At 39.7% G+C, this 23,922-nt stretch overlaps 5 protein-coding genes across 5 annotated transcripts; all 5 read left to right on the top strand.

The window, feature by feature from the left end:
- The first annotated feature begins 1,484 nt into the window (after positions 1-1,484).
- Positions 1,485-4,349, top strand: LOC105226231 (putative inorganic phosphate cotransporter). Its single transcript, XM_049452243.1, has 4 exons — positions 1,485-1,647; positions 1,729-1,865; positions 2,740-3,822; positions 3,893-4,349. The coding sequence occupies exons 1-4, from the start codon at positions 1,614-1,616 to the stop codon at positions 4,094-4,096; spliced, it is 1,458 nt and encodes a 485-aa protein (XP_049308200.1). The 5' UTR covers positions 1,485-1,613; the 3' UTR covers positions 4,097-4,349.
- Positions 4,350-7,455: 3,106 nt separating this feature from the next.
- Positions 7,456-9,268, top strand: LOC125775245 (sialin-like). The gene is made up of 3 exons (XM_011205058.4): positions 7,456-7,764; positions 7,839-8,921; positions 8,992-9,268. Exons 1-3 carry the CDS (start codon positions 7,579-7,581, stop codon positions 9,220-9,222), a joined length of 1,500 nt encoding a protein of 499 aa, XP_011203360.2. The 5' UTR covers positions 7,456-7,578; the 3' UTR covers positions 9,223-9,268.
- A 3,018-nt stretch (positions 9,269-12,286) lies between these two features.
- Positions 12,287-14,188, top strand: LOC105232936 (putative inorganic phosphate cotransporter). The gene is made up of 3 exons (XM_011214848.3): positions 12,287-12,591; positions 12,693-13,772; positions 13,844-14,188. The coding sequence occupies exons 1-3, from the start codon at positions 12,406-12,408 to the stop codon at positions 14,039-14,041; spliced, it is 1,464 nt and encodes a 487-aa protein (XP_011213150.1). The 5' UTR covers positions 12,287-12,405; the 3' UTR covers positions 14,042-14,188.
- Positions 14,189-15,014: 826 nt separating this feature from the next.
- LOC105226230 (putative inorganic phosphate cotransporter) lies at positions 15,015-17,132 on the top strand. Its single transcript, XM_049452169.1, has 3 exons — positions 15,015-15,360; positions 15,427-16,509; positions 16,583-17,132. Exons 1-3 carry the CDS (start codon positions 15,175-15,177, stop codon positions 16,829-16,831), a joined length of 1,518 nt encoding a protein of 505 aa, XP_049308126.1. The 5' UTR covers positions 15,015-15,174; the 3' UTR covers positions 16,832-17,132.
- Positions 17,133-19,908: 2,776 nt separating this feature from the next.
- Positions 19,909-21,938, top strand: LOC105226229 (putative inorganic phosphate cotransporter). The gene is made up of 3 exons (XM_011205056.4): positions 19,909-20,210; positions 20,275-21,357; positions 21,432-21,938. The coding sequence occupies exons 1-3, from the start codon at positions 20,025-20,027 to the stop codon at positions 21,678-21,680; spliced, it is 1,518 nt and encodes a 505-aa protein (XP_011203358.2). The 5' UTR covers positions 19,909-20,024; the 3' UTR covers positions 21,681-21,938.
- Positions 21,939-23,922: the final 1,984 nt, after the last annotated feature.

Below are 23,922 nucleotides of genomic sequence, written 5' to 3'. Positions count from 1 at the left end.
TCCTATCAGATCAACAATTTAGAGTCTAGTGCAGCTACAGGCGCAGTAAAAAATGTTACTGTGCAAGTGAGACGAAGAAGTTCCCGTAGTGTCAGGAATATTCCTGCCGCTGGCGCATCAATTGAGGAGGAAGACCCAAATCAGTCTCTTACACGTCGTTCTCAAGCGTTGGTCATCTGTGCGACAACGTTGTGGCAAATTTTGCAAAAAGATCTAGACCTACATCCTTACAAGATCAAATTAAGCATGGACTGAAGCCTCTTGAACCAACAGAATCGTCGTATGTTCATGAATTGGACTGAGCAACAACATAAAAATTAACCGGATTTTCATCGAAAAATCATTTTCACCGATGAGGCTCACTTATTGCTGATGGACTTGAACAATATGTGGTTGCAACAGGACGGCGCCAAAAGTCACTTAGGGAATGTCACAATTTATTGAAAACCAAGTTTGATGAACGTACATATTTTCTCACGAAATGGCCCAGCCAATTGGCCGCCTCGGTTGAGCGGTTTGACGCCGTTAGTCCATTTTCTGTGAGGTTATGTCAAGTCTATAGTCTATACCGACGAGCCAGCGACGACTATGATTTTCGCACGAATATCGAACGTGAAATTGCTGCAGTATCGGCCGATTTAGGCTTGCCCGTTATATACAACGTAAGCCGAAAACGTAATCGGCTAACGGTTTTCATCCTATGGAAAACGTTTTGCTAGTTCTCTCGTTGTGTCTCGTGATGTCTTCAAGTTGTAATAAGGTTAAAAAATATAATCGGTAAATATCTATCTCCATTTTGATTAGCTATACGCTAGAGTGATCCAACCTGAACAATTTGTACGGAGATTATGGCATTGCCTAGTGTAATAATTTGTGCCAAGTCTTGTGAAATAAAACCTTTTCCATACAAGACTTGATATTGTTCAGCCAGTTTATATGGGAATTATATGCTATAGGGATCTTATCAGAACAAATTCTTCGTTAACTATGCAGTTCCTTTAGAGGATAATCTGTGTGAAATTTTGTGAAGATATCTTGTCATATAAAAAAGTTTTCCACAAATGGTCTTGATTTGGAATTATGAGTTTGTTAGCAAATTATATGCTATAGTGATCCGTAATCGAAATTTTCGACACACGAGTACCTTGTTGCGAGAAAAATGATGTGTGCAATATTTCTTATCAGTATCTCAAAACATATAACTTTTAAGTGCGCAATATATTAAAAACCGGCTTGAGCATTTTGGAAATAAGGTTTTTATTCAAGCCATAGCACATTTATCTGTCGGGTAAAATGACTATGCAGTCTAACTAATCCCACCAAGAAAATTGTGAGAAACGTGCAAGCTATTTACGAAATTAGAATGATATTTCACTTACATTCTATGTATGTATATATTTATATGTGATTTCAAAAGATAACGACTTTGGTTGAAATAACGATAAGTGATTATATATTGTAACAATATAATTACGTGTCCCGTGGAATTTGCACTCACAGACTCGTTAATCGTTGTCATTGCACTCATGCAGTTGCATTGGAAAGCATTTCAGATTCCGTTATAAAAAAAATTTAAATTTTACTTTATTGAATCAGTGAGTTAGTCGTGAACCATGGTTTTGAACCAGAGCATCAAGGAAACAAAGCGTGAGTTTTTCTCACCAATTAGCTTAGTTTATAAAATTTTATTTTTTAAGTGATATTTTTATTTTTATTGCATTTTCGTAGTGCCGATCTTCGGTCGACGCCATGTGCAGTGTCTACTGCTCTTCTTTGGCGTCTCGCTCATCTATGCCATGCGCGTCAATCTGTCCATTGCCATTGTGGCGATGATGGATAAGAATGCGTCGAATCCAGATTTTCCTGTAAGTATAGTGATATGGAAATATGTAATACATCAAAATGAAAATGTATAGCGTGAAGTCCTTGGTTCACAGAAATCTTTGGAAATCGTCATAAAAAATTTAAAAGTGCGGTCTAATTGTGTGAAAGAGAGCCTACAAATATGACAGGTACTCTCATCTAATAAGTCAACACTTAAAACGCAAAATCAGTATCAAAGTAAAGAGATTGTGCCTAGCGCCGAGTCGAAAGGTCGCCTTGACTTTTAATGTCATTCAACCTGTTGTCAGCTCTTTGGAAAATTCCAGCAATGATAATAAAATTAGAATGCAAATACCCTTCGAAATTCTAAAAACACACAGAAAGCTTAATACGAAAGTTTAATCAACCCCCAGAGAGAGAGAGAAAGGAGAGTTAAGTGCTATCTCGCTCAGTTTCCTCCCATTTGTCTCTGTAAAGTAGATACTGGCATACATGATGATACGGAGCACAAGGTTTGTGTGTGAGCTCCTGCGAACAAAAGCAAAGGAAACTTGTGATAGCATCATATAGTACTTGAAGTCTTTCCATAAGGGTATCTGTTGTGGGAATTTAAAAGGTTCTCGAATAAGACACGTGTCTTTAACTGAAAGTGGAATTAAATGTGCCTTAGATAAAATAAATCCTTAATAACAAACGAGTTTTATCGGATCTTTTCCAAGATATATTGTTACGACTGAACAACTGATAAACGAAAGTTGTAAATGGTCTAAAGCTTTACGGATGTTCTTTCACATTTTGAACCAAAAACTAGCTGCCTTACTTCCACGTTCTTATATTTAATCACAATCCAAATAATAATGATCTAACTTTACCTTCTCTAATCTATATCCATTATATTATTTCATCTATTCACAGGAATACAAATGGTCGGAGCAAACAAAATCTCGAGTGATCAGTAGTTTCTTCTGTGGCTACATTTTCACACAAGTCCCTGGTGGCAATTTGGCGCGACGTTTCGGTGGCAAAGTAATGGTACTCTTTACGGTGACCAGCAGCAGTATATTGGCTATATTGACACCGTTGGCCGTCAGCATAGGCGACTGGTGGTTATTATGTGTGCTACGTTTCCTACAAGGCTTAGGACAGGGTTCGACCATGCCAGCGTCGGTAACAATATTGGCCAAATGGGCGCCAGTTGAGGAACGCAGCTCTCTGGCAACCTACCTTTTTTCGGGTGCACAATTCGGCACTGTTGTAATGTTGGGTAGCAGCGGCGCACTGGCCTCTTCCAGCTTAGGTTGGCCAAGTATTTTTTATATACCCGGTATGTGCGGTTTGTGTTGGGCATTAATTTGGCTATGGCTTGGCGCGAGCTCACCTCGAGATTGTAAAGCTATTACCCTTGCTGAACGCAATCACATCGAAACCTCATTGAATGCGCACAAGAAAGATGACCATGAACATGAAATGCCCACCAAAGTGCCATGGCGTAAGATAATCACTTCACCACCATTTTTGGCATTACTAGTGGCACAATCCGGCTACACATGGGCCTTTTGGACTCTGCTCACGCAAATACCATCGTATATGAATAGCGTACTTCACAAAGATATAAAGAGTAATGCGTTACTCTCTTCCCTACCATATCTGACGATGGTGATTTTGGGTTTCATTTGTTGTCCCTTCGTGCGTGCTTTCGAGGAGTCAAAAGTGGTTAGCACCACAACTTCGCGTAAAATTTTCAATACCATCGGTCAATGGGTACCCGTACCCACATTCATATGGTTGGCTTACGTGAGCGCAGATGAGAGTGATTTGGCTGTGGTGCTCTTAACGGTAACTGTTGCGATCAGTTCGATAACACATTTTGGCTGGCAGGTGAATCACATTGATCTTTCACCACACTTTTCGGGCACGTTGGTGGGTTTGACAAACACAGCCGCAAATATAATGAGCATCATTGCACCGCTGGTCGTCGGATATATCGTGACCGATCCGGTATGTTTTTATGAAATGCAAAAAAAAAAAATATCTGAATGATCAAAATTATTTTTTCAATATTTTGCAGACAAGTTCGCAACAATGGCGTATAATATTTTTCATTGCTGGCGGCTACAATTTCATTGCGAATTCGCTCTTCCTTGCTTTCGGCTCAGCAGAAATGCAACCTTGGCATAATGACGAAGTCAAGGTGCAGGAGCTGCATCCATTAAATGAGGTTTCGCTGGTGGCGAAACCGGCTGACGTTGAGAAGCGGAAGGCGCCTGTTTAATTTTTATTATACATATATTATTTGTTTTAATTTTTTGTTTAACAAAATATTTCGGTGTTTTTTGTCGTATGTCATTGGAAATGTATGGTTTGAAATTAGTTTGAATTTAGTGTGTGAAAGATGCATAGGTCTGCTTTAATAGTTAGAATAATTTTATTAAAATTATGTTTCCGTATATATTGTACAAAAATAAATATAAAAGTTCAGTGGAGAAATGTAAGGGAAAATTATAATAAATCAAAATTAAAACATAGGCCTAAAAAAAGACCTCTTGGGGTTCGGTATTTTATAACCTTTGAAATCTGAGAAATTCTGATCATTGGAGATGTTCAAGCGTCATAAACCCGAGTTTTTTTCATCGACATTGATTGAAACATGGATCCACCATTTCACTTCGAAGTCCAATCGACAGTCATCCGAGTCGTCTGTAGACGATGTACCCGCTCCCACGCGTGGAAAAAAGCAACAGTCGGCAGGCAAGGTTTTGATGCATGGGGTGTGCATTAAATATTTTTTTATTGACTACTATAAAGGAACGACCATTAAGAATGACCTAGTGTTATCGGACGAAATCGCCGAAAAACAGCCGCATTTGAACAAAATACTGTTCAACTACAGTCTGTCAAGTAAGAGCGTGGTCATGTTAATTTATAAAAAAAATTATTTTATGAAACTTTCATATTTATATAAACATTGTACACATTACAAACAATGATGCAATTTGGTCAATAATATGTCCAGTCACCACCGGCGTCGAGAATTGCCTGGCATCTCCGATGCATGCCTTCTACTAATTTGACGGCGTATTCTAGTGGCAAGGATCTCCAGATCCGACGAATTTCGTAAGACAATTGCTTCAAAGTGAATGTGCGTCTTTCACAAAGCTTCTGTTTAATACAAGTATATGCCCACACATTTTCAATAGAGTTTGCATTAAGCGGCTGCGACGGCCAATCCAATGTAACGATGCCAGATTGGGTTTTCCACTGAGTACAGAGCTTGCTGCGGTGTTTAGGATCGTTGTCCTCCTGCAGAATCCAATATTTATTTTTTCTGATGAACCACCGTTTGGCAGATAGCAGTAAAGCCTTTTTGTAGATTTTTATAATTTTCTCGGCATTTAAGTTGTTAGTAAAGAGGTACAAATTGCCGAATCCCTGCTTTGAGAACCAGTCTCAAAGATGGACCTTTGTTCCATGCTTTACGGTCCGCTGAACAAGCCTATTGGTGGAAGTTGACCAGGCTTGCGTGAGGACAGAACGTGGCACAAGTTTTTCAGTCAACAGAGGCTTTTTTATTGTGTTGCGCCATTTTAGATCGTGAGTATGAAGAAGGGTTCGGATAGTTTCATGGGATATATATATCTAAACCTTTCGCCATTAATTTTGCTTGTCCTTGCCGCAGTGTTAAAGCAGGATTCCGCGAAAACAGATTGAGTATTATTTTTTCATCTTTTTTGTTCACTTTTCCTATCGAACCACGTTCTGGTAAATCATCGACATTTTTAGCCACTATATATCGCTGTATCCACTTCTGTAAAAATGCCTACGACTTTCTCATATATTTAGCAGCCGCTCATTGCGACATTTTGGGACCTTTCGGGTGGATGCAAAGGAACACAGCTTCGTAGCGCGACGCGTACTTAGCACTCATGGCGTTTAACGTGATTCTCTTTCAAAAGATCAACGACAACTGAACCTTTGTTGACAATGCATCAAAGACAAAGCTTCCCTCTATCGGCTCGCGAAGGAATTAGAGCGAAATCTTTCACAGTTGCTGAGTAAAGTCCTTACACCATTACTTAATGGTATTTTTCGAAATTGTGGGCCATTAAACCGCAATTCTTTTAATAAAAAAATACTCCACCGTTGATAATAATTTGATCCCCGATCAGAAACCAGAAATGAAAAATGTCAGTAGCTAAATTGACCGCCGAAAAATAATAAAATACTTTTTGAGGTATCAAACTGCAAACTGCTTTCAAGGCTTGGTTACCATTGTATGATCTGGGCTTAAAGATATGAATTCCCATTTGTGCATATCAACTCCGCGGTATCCCTTACACATTCCTCTTTACCTTTCTTCAGAATGCAACCTTCTCCTAAACCTTGAACGATTTATGCAATGCACTCTTAATATCCATTTCTCGTTACCTTATCAAAAGTCACATCTCAGCAGCTTTGAGTACGCTTACTGCTCTTAAAAGTTTAATGAACTCTAAACCTCAAGTTCACTGCCAAAATTCTGTGACAAAAAAATTAGAAGATATACTTATTTAGAAAATAAACTGTTGTTTTGTGTATTTATATATAATATTAGCATTCAAACAGTCGTCGACAAAACTAATCGTAGCTGATACGCTATAAGCAGATTATTATTATAGCTCAGCGATTATCCTCCCACACAACCGATGTGAGGGGCGCTATATATAAATCAAATGAAGGGCAAAGCCAAGAATGATACTGCTTGGTCTCACGTTGCAAGACCGTGTCAAAACTATTTAGAAAACAGCGGCTGAGAATTAAAATCCTTGCGGAATACCTAAAGCGAAATTATTTTAATCTGGAAAAATTGAGTTAAAAAAAATAGGTGGTCTTATATGTAGGTAATTATTGAGTTTCAGTTAATTGACTCAGTAATATAATTTGTTTCTCTCACATAAAGTGTTTCGTCACCAAAAAGAAGGGAAGATAACTGTGAAATGTTTTTTCTCTTGCACTTTTCGAGAATCTTTTAGTTCGATTTCAACATGATCTGTCCAGTGCCATCTCGCTAAGAAATAAGGCTTCCACTCTAGATCTCAAAGTTTTCATTTTGTGTGAGTAGATTAAATCATAAGCTTTAATCACTTTTTTATCTATAGGTTTCCAAAAACATATATGAGAGACATATGGATTGTGAAGACTGTTTTCTCAGTACCGAAAGAGTAAAATTAAGATTAAAATAAGGTTAGGTTAGGTTAAACTGGTATGCCAATAAGCCATGCATAAACCAGTTTTGGTCATTTGCGATACGAGATGGAGTTCAGCTGAGAATTGAATAAATTTATACAAATTATTTAAAACAGTATCCTGTGAGATCCAATTGCACTCCCAATCTTGTAGTCTATGTCTACAAGTATTTTCCTCGAATACTTTTTTCGTGGTTACTGTACAATGTTCAAGTTTAATAATAAATGCAGCTGCAAAACGAAGCGAATGCAGAATTAACAATAAACAAGGCCAGCTCTCTGCAAAGCAATGTAGCAGAATATTTATGATTAGATTTAGAATTAGCTAGATATACAAAAAATATTATCATTAGAAAAAATATGTTACTGCGTATAAAGTTGAATTTGGCGTGCGGAGAATGTGTTCTTTCGGTAGTTAATTTATAAAGCGAAGTTGCCAGTGGCACCAGACACATTTGGGACTGATACAGGATCACGGAAGGTCGCTTACAAAAACGAATCACAATTTTAAAAGTCAAAACTGCGCTTAAACATGTTCGAAAAGCGGCGTTGCTCACGAGAAATGGATGAAAATTTAAGTAGTCCCTTTATAGGCATGCGGCATTTACTATGCCTGCTTATATTCTGCGGTCTTTGCTTGGTTTATGGCATGCGTGTCAATCTCTCCATGGCCATAGTAGCGATGATGGACAATGCAGCTGCGAATCCGAACTTTGCAGTAAGTCTTAGTAATATTAAATTTAATTTATTTTCGAAAAAATTTAAGCAAAACTTTGTGTACTTTTCGCACAGGAATATGCGTGGTCGGAGCAAACGAAGTCACATGTACTAAGCAGCTTCTTCTTCGGCTACATATTCGCGCAAGTGCCCGCCGGCAGCTGGGCGCGTCGCTACGGTGGCCGCCTACTTCTATTCATAAGTGTAAGCTTTAGCAGTGTATTGGCGTTGCTTACGCCGCTTAGCGTAAGCGTGGGCGATTGGCCACTGCTCTGTGCGTTGCGTTTCTGTCAAGGCTTAGTGCAGGGCGTCACCTATCCAACTATAGCCACAATTATGGCCGAGTGGGCGCCAATTGAGGAGCGCAGCGCTATGCTCACCTACTGCTGTTCAGGTTTGGAATTGGGTATAGTAATGATGTTGGCCAGCAGCGGCATGCTTTGCTCTTCAGATTGGGGTTGGCCGAGCACATTCTATATACCTGGTGCGCTCGGTTTAATATGGTCCGCCATTTGGTTTATATTCGGTGCGAGTACACCGAACAACTGTAAATATATTACGTTAGCCGAGCGCACACTAATCGCCACATCTTTGAAACGTAATATGGCACAGAGTGAGAGTAGTAAGGTGACACATCCGATACCGTGGTTGAAAATCTGCACTTCAAAACCATTTCTGGTGCTCATACTGAGTCAATGTGCGTACAGTTGGTGTTTCTGGACACTGCTGACGCAAATACCATCATACATTAAAAGCATACTCGGCAAAGACATACAAAGCAATGCATTCTATTCGGCACTGCCCTACCTCACAATGCTTGGCCTTTCGCTAGTGCTCTGTCCACTCGCCAGCTATTTGGAGAAGTCGAAACGTTTGAATGCGACAGTGAGTCGCAAAATATTCAATACCATCGGTCAGTGGACGCCTGCGGTCACGCTAGTCTATTTAGGGTTTCTACGCACCGATCAAGCTGATCTCGCCATTGTGCTGCTCACACTCACCGTTACTGTTAGCACTGTTACGCACTTCGGTTTTCAAGCTAATCACCTCGACTTATCGCCACACTTCGCCGGCACTTTAATGGGCATCGCGAATTCGGCGTCGAATATGATGAGCATTATTGCGCCGCTAGTGGTGGGCTACATCGTTACAGATACGGTAGGCGCGTCAAAACAAACTAGCAAAATTAAACAAATGGTTCGTTTTCTATTTTTATCTTTATTCACAGACAAATTTACATCAATGGCGCATAATTTTCTCTTTGGCGGGCGGTATAAGCTTTTTCGGTAATCTAATGTTTTTGTTTTTCGGCACTGCTAAGGTACAGTTATGGAATGAAATGCCGCAAATGGTCGTAGAAGTGAAGCGGCAGGACGGGCAGCATTTCACTGAGGTGAAAAACATGGAGAAGGACGATGGCAATGTTGGTGGTTCGAGAGAAACATTAAATTTAGTATGATTAAGTTGAATTTTATTTAAAATTTAGAAATATCTTATAGACCATAGTAGATAATTTTTGTTAACCAAAACAGCAGACTAGGATGAAGTTCATGTGAAACGAAAGATAAAAAAAAAAGTTAAGGGAAAAATAAAAGATTTGTGGTCGAGAAAAGGAAGGAGAGGGGCGTGATTGCAGTTTTTAGTGCTAAAAATGGTTTATCTAAATCCGAATAACACTTCGTCAAATACTCTCAGAGCTAGAGTGTTTTCATTAATTCGAACGACAAGACCTCGCCAGCGAAGCCGATTTCGAGGCTTACATTGTTTTTGGTGTAGATTCTGGTTCCAAGATAGACGAAATTATCTCCGACCTCGAAGTTATGACTGTATGAGCCAAGTCGCGAATGGGACAACTATTTTTTTGATGACAGGAGATACTTAGACTTGTCGTAATTAACTATCAATGAAGCAAAAAATTCCCTTCTGTGACCAACCTGGAGAAAGCTGAACTATCGGCGTAGTTATTGTGGCCAATGATATCGATGCCATCGGCGTTCCTCAGCAATTGTACATTCTTATAGAAGATTGCACTTGCTCGATTAAGTTCTGCAACTCGAATTATTTTCTCCAGCAGTAGATTGAAGAAGTTCTTGTCTGAAACCTCGTTTGGTATTAAACGGTTCGGAAAGATCCTTCCCAATTTTCACGGAGATTTTGGTATTGTTTAATATCAGTTTACTCAGCGGTAGTTTTACGGGGATACCAAATTCAGACATTGCTGCATAAAGGCAGATCCTTCAAAATCGACGATCCTCTTTTCACGGTTATTTTATCTTCTATTCGATGTTGAGAACGCTTCTTTCGCGGTAGTTGGAACAGATTGCGGGGTCTCCCTTAACAGTAATCCATCTGCCCCCGGCACATTTTTGTTCTTCAGATAGGTAATTGCATGTAATTGGTATTCTTCAAGGTCAGGCAATGGGACGCATTCCTCAACGTACCAGCTGCTCTTTTGCCTTTCCGAAAAACGTTAGCAAATGTATGTAAGGAGCTTGAAATGCCGTCCAATCTGCAACAAGGTATTGAGGCGAGTCAAAGTCTATCTCCCTTCACGAAACCCAACCCGAGTTTGCGCTCCTTTTTAGGTCACAAGGATCTCTCAATCATGGTCCCGTAAGTCACACTTCTTGCATGGTGGTGATGTTAGCCTTTACTCTTACCAGGACATTAAACAGCTGGGCTGCGGCAACCTTCCCAATTAAAGGACCGTACATTACAGGTGCTTGTCTTTAAATCATAATCTTTAATATGTTTGCAGTGATCGTTGTCAAAAGGAGGTTTCTTATTCGAGGCTGTTGTGTTCTTTTCATTCGGAGTGTTTTTTTATATGGCGAGACCCAAACGCAGCGCACAACCCTGGGGCGGGATGATTCGCCTTCTCACTTTAGCTTCAAGTGGATGTTTTTGGCTACCCATAGGTTACTTCGTTTAAGACCGGAAGTCGGGAGCTGCTTGAACCATATGTAAACTAATCGTTTTTGGCCACTCCCAAGTGAATGGAAATCAGAGTACTTTCCTCACTTGCGTGAACTTGTACACACGACTCCATCCTCCTACTTTGCGATTCAGGAAAATATATTTAATATTAACAATCACAAAATCGCGAAAACCTGCTATTTCGGAATGTGCATGAACCAAGAGCAATAAAGAAATCTCATTCAAATATTTTCATGACTTTTGCATTCCTCATTTATATCCAAAAATACGCAATTCAAAAGTTCATTGTCATGCTCATTTGATAAATAAAGTGTTTAGTACAAATATAAACTTTAAAATTTCCACTCGAAATTACGTCAAGAACATGCAATTATTATCTATTTTATTCAAAAATCATACACAGTAAAAAATATTAAATTAAATTAAAACACCAGTTTACAGGGTGTAAGTTAATGAACCCATATGTACCGTTTTGATCAACCACGTTTTGCCGTTTGCTAGAAGCATTATTCCATCAGTGTACGACTTTTTCGGCGAAAAACTGCGACAGGTAATTTTCAAAGGCTTCTCTTGAAGCCAACTTTACTCCATTAAGTGAGTTCTGCATTGACCGGAAGAAATGATAGTCCAATGGTGCAAGATCAGTGCTAAATGGTGGATGCATCAAAACTTCCCAGTCAAGCTCTCTCAGTTTTTGCCGAGTCATCAAAAATTTGTGTGGTCTGACGTTGGCCCGATGAAAGACGAAGCCCTTTCTGTTCATCAGTTGTGGCCGGTTTTTTTCGATTTCTTTGCTTCAATCTCATCAGTTGTTGACAGTAAAATGTAAAAACAATCGGTCGACCAAGCTGGAGCAGCTCATAGTGGTTGATTCCTTTCCAATCCCACTAAACACTCAGCATAACCTTTCGAAGCGTCAATCCTGTCTTTGCGTCCATTTGTTGAGCTTCACCACGCTTGGACCATGATCTTTTTCGCACTTTATTGTTGTATTCGATCCACTTTTCGTCTCCTGTTACCATTCTCTTCAGAAATGGTTCGATTTCATTTCGTTTCAGTAAAGAACAAAATACGAAAAGACTTTTTCGACTATCCAATAATAATATGTCTCTACTGCTTTTTTCTTTTTTAACACCAGCGGATTTTTTTACCGTGTTGCCATTCAGCGTTGGGAGTAAGTAAATAAATAAATACAGTAGCTATTCTACATATATTCCGTAGCTTTCTACGCAGATTTATGGCCATGGCGCAACATAAGTAAATACTGTATTTTAATGACAACGTTTGAATGCTTTCCAAATATAGCGGCTGCTCTTATTTTAACTCCTCTCAAACCATACCGTACATACAGCGAACAAAGTTGGTGATAACAGGATTGTGGGTGTTTGTAGGAATATGTATTTGAAATGCTATTGTTGTTGTTGCAACATTTATATACTTTTCAGCATTAATGTTCATTATCACAAAATTATTTATTTATATCAACATATACATTTGCATACTTATGTATACTATGACACAGGCATATCTTATCACTCTAGTGGATGGAGTCGTTGGATGCATTAATCATGTTTTCCTTTAAAATAGAGTCGCTTGATGTGTAGAGAAGATTTTGTGCGCGCAACCATTGCCGGTGAAAGTCGTTTAATGCTTATTACGCAGCAAGTTCAAAGACAAGAGCAGTGATATAGCCACGCGTGTAGATATGGTGACAACACGACGATTTTCGCTTGAGCCGAGTGGCAAGTTCAAGGGTAAGACGATAGGATTTAGACACTTGCAATGTCTGCTCATATCCTTGGGCTTCAGTTTGCTCTTCGCCATGCGTGTAAATCTCTCTGTGGCCATTGTGGCTATGATGGACAACAAGGGCTCGAATCCAGACTTTACGGTGTGTATTTTTTCACAATTCCGCTAAACTATTTTACTTTTACAAAAGCGGTAAACGCTTGAGATTGGTTAGCTAATGTGCGCTTTTTCTTCTCTCTCCAGGAATACCATTGGTCACAGCAGACGAAATCACATATACTGAGCAGTTTCTTCTGCGGTTACATTTTAGTGCAGATACCGGCCGGTGGTTGGGCGCGTCGCTTCGGTGGACGCTTACTTCTGTTACTCAGTGTCACGCTTAGCAGCATTTTCGCGCTAATCACACCGCTTAGTGTCAGTTTGGGCGGTTGGCAACTATTATGTATGCTGCGCTTCTGTCAGGGCCTGTGTCAAGGCGTTACGCTGCCGACCATAGCAACGCTGATGTCCAAATGGGCACCGATTGAAGAGCGTAGTGCCTTACAAACTTACTGCTATTCTGGCGCTCAATTGGGCATAGTTGTGATGTTGGCCACCAGCGGTGTGCTTTGCTCTTCGTCCTGGGGTTGGCCTAGCACTTTCTACCTACCCGGTTTATTGGGTTTAGCTTGGTCGTGCCTATGGTTGGTGTTCGGTGCAAGCACACCACGCCATTGCAAGCACATTTCGGCGGGTGAGCGTGCCATGATCGAGGAGTCGTTGGGTCACGACACGAAGAGCGCTGAATTCGCTAAAACACATGCTGTGCCGTGGAAGCAAATATTCACGTCGAAACCATTTTTGGTGTTGATCTTCAATCATTGTACAAATAATTGGTGTTTCTGGACGCTACTCACACAAATACCCTCGTACATTAACAGCGTACTCGGCAAGGACATCAAGAGTAATGCTCTGCTCTCGTCGCTCCCTTACATCGCTATGTTGGCGTTGTCTATGATCTGCTGTCCGCTAGCGAGTTGGTTGGAAAAATCGAAATTGCTGAATGCAACCGTGAGTCGTAAGATTTTCAATACAATTGGTCAATGGATACCGGTCGTCACGCTTGTATCGCTCGGCTATCTGCAGCCGGATCAAGGCGATTTGGCAATCATTTTGTTAACCGTAACTGTTGCCATCAATACAATTGGTCACTTCGGCTATGCGGTGAACCATCTGGACTTGGCGCCCAACTTCGCCGGCACCCTTATGGGCATAGTCAACTGTTCGGCTAATGTGATGAGTATCATAGCGCCGTTGGTGGTGGGTTACATCGTCACCGATACGGTAAGTCGCAGTATTTGTATTATATAATCCACAATCATTACTGAAATCATATTTTTTTTCTGAAAAATCAGACAAACGTCTACCAGTGGCGCATAATCTTCACAGTGGCTGGCGGCATGAGCTTTTCAGGCAATCTAATGTTCCTGATTTTCGGTACCGCCAAACAACAACCATGGAATAATCCACCACAAATCGTGCAGGAAGCGGAACCGCTCAAGAGTTTAAGCGTTGATGCAGAGAAGTTGGAAAAAGTGCAAGAGAAGGTTTAAGGGACGTGTTGGATAACGGTTCAGTATTGTAATTTTAGGTTATAATTAGTCGTAATTTTTTAGTATAACATATTGTTAAGTCTAGCTTAAGGACTGACTGACTCTGCAGAGTTCTAATTAAATCGATAAATATATGCCTAAACCAAACTACTAGTGTTTTAATATTTGATAATGGCTCTTCCATAGTGAATGACTGAGTATTATATAACCACCAAGCAGAGTTTAAATTCCAAATTCCAAAAACATATTGGTTAGTCGAAAAAGTCTTTTCGTATTTCTAATCAAACTTCAGCTTATTTTATATATTACTTATTTAATAAAAATTGTGCAACCGTCGCTATTTCTGCGCAATCAGGGACTAATATCAGATCTATATTTTTCTCCTAGAAAAAAGCTTCCTAAAAACCAAGAGCTATTCGAAGAAGCTGTAAGAAAAAATATGAAAAGCTTTGACAAAGATTTGCCAGAGTTGTAGATGCTGATTACAGCCACATAAAGAAACGATAAGATAACCTTGTAAGACACCTAAAATTGAGAAAGAATGCGAAAAAAAACCTTGATAGGTGTCGGTGAGGTGATACTATTTTTAGTATATATAACCACAAGTTATACTGTGTGATATGAAAAAAACCGCAATTTATTTTTGGGAAATCTCAAACGATTCCACAAAGAGTCATAAAAGTAGGAGATTATGTTTTAAAACAAATAACCAGAGACGCAAGATTACGAGTAATTTAAGAAACAGTTTGTTTTGACTTTAAACATTCTAAATCATCAAATATGCTAAATCTCAACTTTCTCTTGTCGCGTGAATACTTAAGACATAAGAAAGCTCTCCGCTAGCTACAGAGTTTGAGTATATGGCATAAAGCTCATGGCTTTGAAACCAAGTATACCAATATTTAGATTAGCCTAGACATTTCTATCTCACCGTTTTAATCACTTAATATCCATTTGTTATCACTAAAGCAGCTAATAATTTCCAGAGTGAAAGAAGAGGCTCGGAAACGAAAAGAAAATCAAAATAAACTTATATAAAACCTGTGTACCTTTGAAGAACCAAATCATTTGTGAGTGCAGTCGCCAAAACACAGTTTACATGCCAGTTGTCAACAAGTAACACAGTTATAGACATGGTGCTGGATCGACGTTATTCTATTGAGCCTAGCAGCCAATTTAAGGGAAAAATCTTTGGTTATCGGCATCTACAATGTCTGCTGCTTTTTACGGGATTCCTTTTGGTTTTCGCGACGCGCGTCAATCTCTCAATTGCGATCGTGGCGATGATGGATAATAAGGCGGCAAATCCGGATTTTCCCGTGAGTGAAATAGGTTTGCTTGATAGCCAAAAGACAAAATGTACTATCTTCTTGGAATACTTGTAGGAATACGCGTGGTCCGAGCAAACCAAATCGCATGTACTCAGCAGCTTCTTCTGCGGTTTCATTTTGCTGCAGATACCCGGCGGTGCTTGGGCGCGTCATCTCGGTGGCCACATTTTGATGCTGGTCAGCATTGGTGTGAGCAGTGTTTTAGCGCTGCTGACGCCGCTAAGTGTGAGCATCGGCGGTTGGCCTCTACTGTGTGCACTGCGTTTCACGCAGGGTCTGCTACAGGGTGTTATATTACCATCGGTTGCAACGATTTTGGCCAAATGGGCACCCGTCGAAGAACGCAGCGCCATGCAAACATTTATCTACTCTGGTGCACAGTTGGGCATTGTGGTTATGTTGGCTACAAGTGGCAATCTGTGCTTATCGCGTTGGGGTTGGCCGAGCACCTTCTATTTGCCTGGCGCTTTGGGCTTAAGTTGGTCTCTACTTTGGTACTTATTTGGTGCGAGTACGCCACGCGACTGTAAGCATATTTCGATGGAAGAGCGCGCTATGATTGAAAACTCGTTGGGACATGATAAAAAGGCAGGAAAGGAAATAGATGAGAAACATCCAGTGCCATGGAAACGTATTTTTACATCCAAACCATTCCTAGTGACACTCGTGAATAGCTGTGCTAACGATTGGTGCTTTTGGACTTTGCTCACACAAATACCATCGTACATAAAAAGTGTACTCGGAAAAGACATCAACAGTAATGCATTGATCTCAGCGCTACCATATATGTCTATGTTTACTTTGTCTATGATACTCTGTCCCATTGGCACTTGGTTAGAGAAGTCGAAACGTCTGAACCCCACTGTAAGTCGTAAGATATTCAATACAATCGGTCTGTGGGGTCCAGCAATAGCGCTGATTTGTTTGGGTTATTTGCGTCAAGATCAAGGTGATCTGGCAATTGGTTTGCTAACGGCGACCATCACCTTTAGCACGCATGTGAATTTTGGCTTTGCGGTGAATCATCTGGACTTGGCGCCGAATCTAGCTGGCACTCTGCTCGGCATTGCTAATTGTGGTTCCAATATGACGGGTATCATAGCACCACTCGTTGTCGGTTACATTGTCACTGAAGCGGTGAGTTGACGTTAATTAAAGGCTTGTCTTTCATTTTTATAATATTAAATCTTTTTCTATTTATTCCCACTAGACAAATATCCATCAATGGCGCATAATATTCTTTCTTTCCGCTGGCATTACCTTTGTCGGTAATCTCTTCTTTCTCATTTTCGGCACAGCTAAGGTGCAGCGCTGGAATGAGCCACCACGCGAAGTTACTCCAATTGAGCAACTAGAGCAACTGGTCGATGGTTCGGGCGAGCCTCAGTACGCAGCTGTAGAAACCGAAGATGGAGATGGAGATGTTAAAAAAATTGATGTGGAACGGAGCACCGTTTAAATTGCCTTTATGGATAAATTTTTTTAAAAAAATGAGAAGTTCGAAATCTTCATTAATCAAATATCTAAAAGTTTGAACGTTGAAACCGAAGCCTTTTGAGCAAGACAACTATTTGGTAGGCCTTCATTGTGTATCAGATAAACGAGATGATGGTTGATGACCTTGTACACATATACACTTACATATAAGAGATTTGCTGTTGATAAAACTTCAGTTGCACTGATACTTTTACTGTTGCATTTACGGAGAGATAAATAAAACATATGTGTATAAGTTAACGCTTGAGAATTAATTAAACAACGCTACAGACTTTTTTTATATTCGCATATACTAAATATAAGCAAATGAAAAAGAGGGAAGAGCTAGATACGGGTGAAGAAAAAATTTAATACCAGAATTAAACGAAATAACCCAACTTTTTTTGGAACCTTTAAACCAAAATAATAGTTTTCGTCTTTCTAATTAGTTTGATACCGTATATAAAGGATGATCCGCTTCAAGGTTCCCTACTTTCTTATTAGGAAAAAAGACCGAAACTTAAAATTTAATGCAAAATTGTTATTATCACTCAAAAGAACTTCCTTTGGCATTTATGTTTTGAAGATTATCTCTTTCAAATGTTGGCCGCGGCTACGTCTCAGATGCTCCACCTTTTGAGTCCAATTTTCGATGACTCGTTCGATCATTTCGACTAGTAACTGGGATGTGATGTTTTGCTCCAAGGCTTGAATTGAGGCGGAATTGCCTGCGTAGACTTTAGACTTTACACATCCCTGCAGGAAAAAATCTTACGTTAAGATATCCAACGACCATCGATCGGCCCAAAACGTGAAATTATCTGTTTACCGAAGTTTTCTCTCAATACATCCATTGATTGATGTGTTGTGTGGGAAGTGGCGTTGTCTTGTTCAAACCAAATGTCGCTGAGATCACGAGCTTCAATTATAGGCATCAAATAGTCGGTTATTATGGCGCGTTAACTGTCTCCATGGACGGTTACGTCTTCACCGGCATCATTTTTTAAGAAATATGAACCGATGATTCCAATGGCCAACAAACCACTCCAAACCGTTGTTTTTTTCTGGATGAAATGGCTCTTGAAACTCTTCACGTTGGTCCTTGTCACAAATACGGCAATTTCACTGTCTACCGATCCATTGAGCCAGAAATGGACGTCATCGCTGAACAAAATTTGGCTCCAAACGTCAGATCTTCTTCAGATTGCCCATAGAGTGAAACGATGTCGCTTGGGAAGGTCGAGCGGCTTTCGTTCTCGGACAAGCTGTATTTTGTACACTTCCAATTTAAGATCTCGACGCAAAATACACCAAGTCCTTTCACCCGTCAGTCCAAGTTGCTGCGAACGGCGCCGAATCGACTCTCCACGGTCTTCGTGTACACTCTCAGCTACAGCTGTTATATTTTCTTCACTGCGAACACAAGTGTTATCCAGTAGTGAATGCTGGATGTGTCGCGAATAATCCTTTCAGTAGGTGGATTATGTTGATCATAATTGATTTGAGTCTGTAAGACCCAAGGCATTTAACACAGGGTTAAAGGTATTTGTTATATACATATCTATTGTAATAATAATATGTTTACTATATCCCAACGAGTTTTATCGCGCCGTTTTAATCACTTAATATCTCTTTGTTATCTCTAAATGCGCTACTTGTTAACATATTTACTTAGGCTCTTTGTAAAGGGTGTATTTTTAAAGGTACAGAAATTTTATTAAAAGAAAAAATAAACTCAACACTTGTTTGTAGGCTCGTACTTGATCAGCCGTAGATATGTATGTAGTTCACCACTAAAGATTATCAAAAAACATTTTCCCTAGATTGGTACAACCCATTTTTAAGGTCGTTTGAAGTTTGAGCTGCATATGTCACTTGATTGTGTATTTGACAGCTGTTTGTTTACGACACGAAAGTTTTGTCTGTCCTTTTTCATCATGGAAAAATTTTAATAGCAAGTTTGTTTGAAATTTTGTGTTTTTCAGAGTATTTGGCACAAAGCTTTCAGCGAAGATCGTGAAGATCGTGAAGATATCGAAAACTTGGCTCGTTCATTCACCTCGATTAATGACGATATGTATAACATCGAAAATTTTAAGAACCAAAGCTTGAAGATCATGGTGTTGTCCTCAGAGTGATAGCAGAACGGCACAACATCTTTTATGGATCGATTCAATGAATTTAGGTTAACGTTTTTGGTATGCAGCGTGCCAATGCTAGACTCGTACGACCGGAATTATTTGCAAAAACTGCACCTCGAAGAGGTCGCAAATGGATGCCTTGCAACGGAAGTGAAGTTTCAAATACTTCATTACTGGTGACGAGATGTAGTTAAAAAAATTTTGTCATATTTTGTTAATATATATCGTTGCAGTCGTATATCTCAGTGTTGGAAAGGTAAGATTTTAAGCTTCTCTAAACCAGAAAAAATTAAAAGGAAGTTGAAAAAAAGTTACAACTTTGTGAAGTTTACGGGGACGATTCAGTATCAGTTCGTGTAGCACAACAATGGTTCGCTCGCTTCCGTTCTGGAAATTTCGATGTGAAAGATGCACTTCGCTCTGGTCGAACTATCGTTATGCTGAGTGTTTAGTGGGATTGAAAAGAAATCATCAACTATGAGCCGTTCCAGCTTGGTCCAGTTATTGATTCAACAATTCACAGTCAAAAACTGATGAGATTGAAGCAAGCAATCGGAAAAAACGGCCAGAACTGATGAACAGAAAGGGCTTCGTCTTCCATCAGGACAACGCCAGACCACACACATCTTTGATGACTCGGCAAAAACTGGGAGAGCTTGGCTGGTTTATTTTGATGCATCTACCATAAAGCCCTGACCTTGCACCATAGATTATGTGTACTTTTTGACATCAGGTCGCTCGTAAGATCTTTTTAGTGTTATTTACATATCAAATAATGAATTGTTGCACATCTCCTTATCCAATAACTAGGTTCTTATTCTTCTAGAAAATGTGTTTGCTCCAAAAACATCACATTATACTTGTATATGCGCATGTAAACCTGGCCAGGTAGAAAACATAGGACAAATAAAACGAAAACAGTGTTTTTCTCGGAATCTATTTACATTGCAGCATCAAATCATCTGTAAGTGCAGTCTTAAAAAATCACTTGCATCTCTTACTTGTCAGTTGTCATTAACTGGCGCGCCTAGAGCAATGGTTACGGAACGACGCTATTCTAGTGAGCCTAGCGGCAAATTTAAAGGCAAAGCCATTGGATATCGCCACCTGCAATGTCTGCTGATTTTTACAGGCTTCTGTCTCATTTTCGCAACGCGAGTTAATATTTCCATTGCGATCGTGGCGATGATGGATAATAAGGCAGCAAATCCCGATTTCCCCGTAAGTGAAAAAAGTTTGCTTGATAGAAACGAAAAGATGTACTATCTCCGTGGTATGCTTGCAGGATTACGCGTGGTCTGAGCAAACGAAATCGCATATACTCAGCAGCTTCTTCTGCGGTTACATTTTGCTGCAGATTCCCGCTGGTGCGTGGGCGCGTCGTCTCGGTGGTCGTTTGTTATTGTTGATCAGCATCAGTCTTACTAGTCTTTTAGCGCTGCTAACGCCACTCGCCGTCAGCATTGGAAATTGGCCACTATTGTGTGCCGTACGTTTCTTCCAAGGTCTACTACAGGGTGTCTTATTTCCAACGATTGCGACGATCATGTCCAAATGGGCGCCCGTCGAAGAACGCAGCGCCATGCAAACGTTTATCTACTCCGGTGCACAGTTGGGCATTGTGGTGATGTTGGCTACAAGTGGCAATCTTTGCTCATCGCGTTGGGGTTGGCCGAGCACCTTCTATTTGCCTGGCGCTTTGGGCTTAATTTGGTCGGTACTGTGGTATACATTTGGAGCGAGTACGCCACGTGATTGTAAGCATATCTCAGTGGAAGAGCGCGCTATGATTGAAAACTCGTTGGGACATGACAAACAGACAACGGAGGAAAATAATGTGAAGCAGATTGTACCATGGAAACATATTTTTACATCGAAACATTTTTTGGTAGTTCTCTTGAATCATTGCGCCAACGATTGGTGCTTCTGGACTTTGCTCACACAAATACCAACGTATATAAAAAGTGTGCTCGGAAAGGATATTAAGAGTAATGCATTGCTCTCAGCGCTGCCATATCTTTCTATGTTCACTCTGTCCCTGTTACTTTGTCCACTGGCGAGTTGGTTGGAAAAGTCGAAACGCTTGAAGGCAACTGTAAGTCGTAAGGTCTTCAACACGATCGGCCTGTGGATATCTGCCACGATGCTCATTTCTTTGGCTTTCTTACGTGAAGATCATGGCGATCTGGCGATTGCCTTGCTAACTGCAACCGTTGCCATTAGCACCACTTCGCATTTTGGTTATTCAGTGAATCATCTGGACTTGGCGCCAAATCTGGCTGGCACTCTACTGGGTATTGCTAATTGTGGCGCCAACATGATGGGTGTTATAGCGCCGCTCCTTGTTGGTTACGTTGTTACCGATACGGTTAGTATTTTAGAAAACTAGAAGAAGTATTATATCCCAATGTATTGTTGCTCTTCTTGTAATTTTCAAAACAGACAAACATCCACCAATGGCGCATAATATTCTTCATCGCCGGCGGTTTTGCTTTTATTGGCAATTTCTTCTTTCTCATTTTCGGCACCACTAAGGTGCAGTGGTGGAATGAGCGACCACGTATTGTTTCGGAGGCTGAACAACTAGAGCAGCTTGTCGTTAGTTTGGATAAGGCTGACACTACTAACAACACATTTAAAGAACCTGAAGGAGTTGTTGAAAAATCGGAAGTGGAACAGAGTACAGTTTAATTTGTATTTCGGAGCAGTTTTTGCCAAAGTGTTATTGATAGTATGTTGTTAATTAAAATTATTTTTTTCTTATGTAATGAAGTTCACAAAGCCACTTTTGTAAATAATTTATGAATTTTTCAGACAGCGCTACTACAATTATACATATATTTTGTTTAAGAAAATAATAATTTTTATAATTTCTATTAAATTTAAATATAAAAGGAAAATATTTATCAATTTTATGTATGAAGTCATGAAAATAAACCCTAAATTTTAAAGAGAAAGCTTGTGTTTTCAGTAGTAAGAACCTTGACAGACTGGTAATAACTTACCTTACCTTATTCTGATATCATCGTATACTAACCTTCCTCAATCTAACCTGAGCAAATTAAACTACCGTGCTTTTTCCGCTTGTTCTATTTCGCTCTTAAGTTAAGAGACTTCTTGTTTCTCTAAAATGTTTGTAAGAATTACATAAGGCGCTCTTGAGCCCATATTCCACAAGCAAAAGTGCTTTGCTAAAGACAAGTGTGTCAGAGATCATGCTCTGCCATTTCGACAGTTCATATCTTTGTGTAATATGTAAGAAGTTCAAGGGCCATATTTCATGAGCGATTAAGTCTCTAGGTGGTATTTAATCAACGGTTTGTCAAGCTTACATGTACATGAAAAATTAAAAAATTATCTCCTTCAACCATACATATACGAATATATATATATATATGCATATTTATAAAAAGGGTGATTCATTTCGAGGTTTCCTACTTTTTTAGAGAAAAAACACAGAAACTTCGAATTAATTACTCAAAAGAACTGTCCAAGACATTTATCTTTTGAAGATTGCAAATCTCTTTCAAATGCAATTTCATATGGTCCATTCACTGAGTCTAACTATCGATGACTTGCTCGAGCATTTCAAGTGGTAACTGGCGAATGACACGCGTGATGTTTCGGTCCGAGACCTAAATTGAAGCGGGATGGTCCGCATATACTTTCGACTTTACATATCAACACAGGAAAAAGTCTAACGGGTTGATATCATACGATCCTGGTGGCCAATCGACCTGTCCAAAACGGGAAATTATCTGCTCATCGAAGTGTTCTCTCAATAAAGCCATTGATTGATACCATGCACGGGAGATGGCGCCGTTTTGTTGAAACCAAACTCCGCTGAGATCACGAGGTATAAATAGTGGGTTATCATGTCGCGATAACGGTCGCCAATGACGGTTATACATATATGGACTGATGACATGTAGCAATTTTATATATTTACATACCCATTGATCCATAAATGGGATTCATCGCTGAACGAAATTTGGCTCGAAAACGTCGGAACTTCCTGGAACTTTTTAATAGCCCATAGAGCAAAGCGATGTCGCTTGGGAAGGTCGAGCGGCTTCAGTTCTTGCACAAGATGTATTTTGTACACTCTTAATTTAAGATCACGGCGTAAAATGCGCCAAGTCGTAGCATATATCAGTCCGAGCTGGTGCGAACGGCACCGAATCGACTCTCCACGGTCCTCGTGTACACTCGCAGCTACGGCTGCTATATTTTCTTCACCGAACGTGATCTTTTTGGTCGAATATTATCCAATAACGAAGGTTTGGTATCAAGATGGGTGATGGTGTTGCGAATAGTATACTCAGAAGGCTGATTATGTTGACCATAAGTAGAGCGAATTGAGCGAAACACATGCTTTACAGAACGATTCCTAATAAAGTTGAACGACTTGTAAACGTTGTTCAGATTTTAATTCTTCCATAATGCCAAACAATACTGAACAAAAACATGGCATGGAACATGGCAGCTTGATACAACTCACGCATGATCTGTCAAGAGAACAAAGGCTATTGAAAACGGTACCTCTACTTGAATCACCTGCTATATTGAATATTACTCACTTCATGTAACGGGACTACCGGTTATTACCAGTTTATTACGTAAGCATCTGCTGGTAATCTAAGCAGAGATTTGAAATAGTTATCAAAAAGCCAACACACGGCGCTGTACAAAACTGTCAACTATGTTTACTCCTAGTGTGAATCGGCTGACAGATGCCGTGCAAATAATTGTGTTAATGGTTGTTGACACTTCGTGGAAATAAATTTTAACTTTTTTTAACGTGAGTGGTTTTTTTTATTTAATGCAGAGAGATAAATATAATATATGTTTATATAATTATTATAGCATAACCATTTGACTATATGTTTTATCTTTATTTGGTGGCGTCACGGAATTTCTTGCTATATACTAC

The sequence above is a fragment of the Bactrocera dorsalis genome, chromosome 3 (genome assembly GCF_023373825.1).
Source record: "Bactrocera dorsalis isolate Fly_Bdor chromosome 3, ASM2337382v1, whole genome shotgun sequence".
In the NCBI taxonomy this organism is placed as follows: Eukaryota; Metazoa; Arthropoda; class Insecta; order Diptera; family Tephritidae; genus Bactrocera; species Bactrocera dorsalis.
The sequence above is the reverse complement of the archived record's forward strand: the minus strand, read 5'-3'. Positions and strand labels throughout refer to the sequence as shown.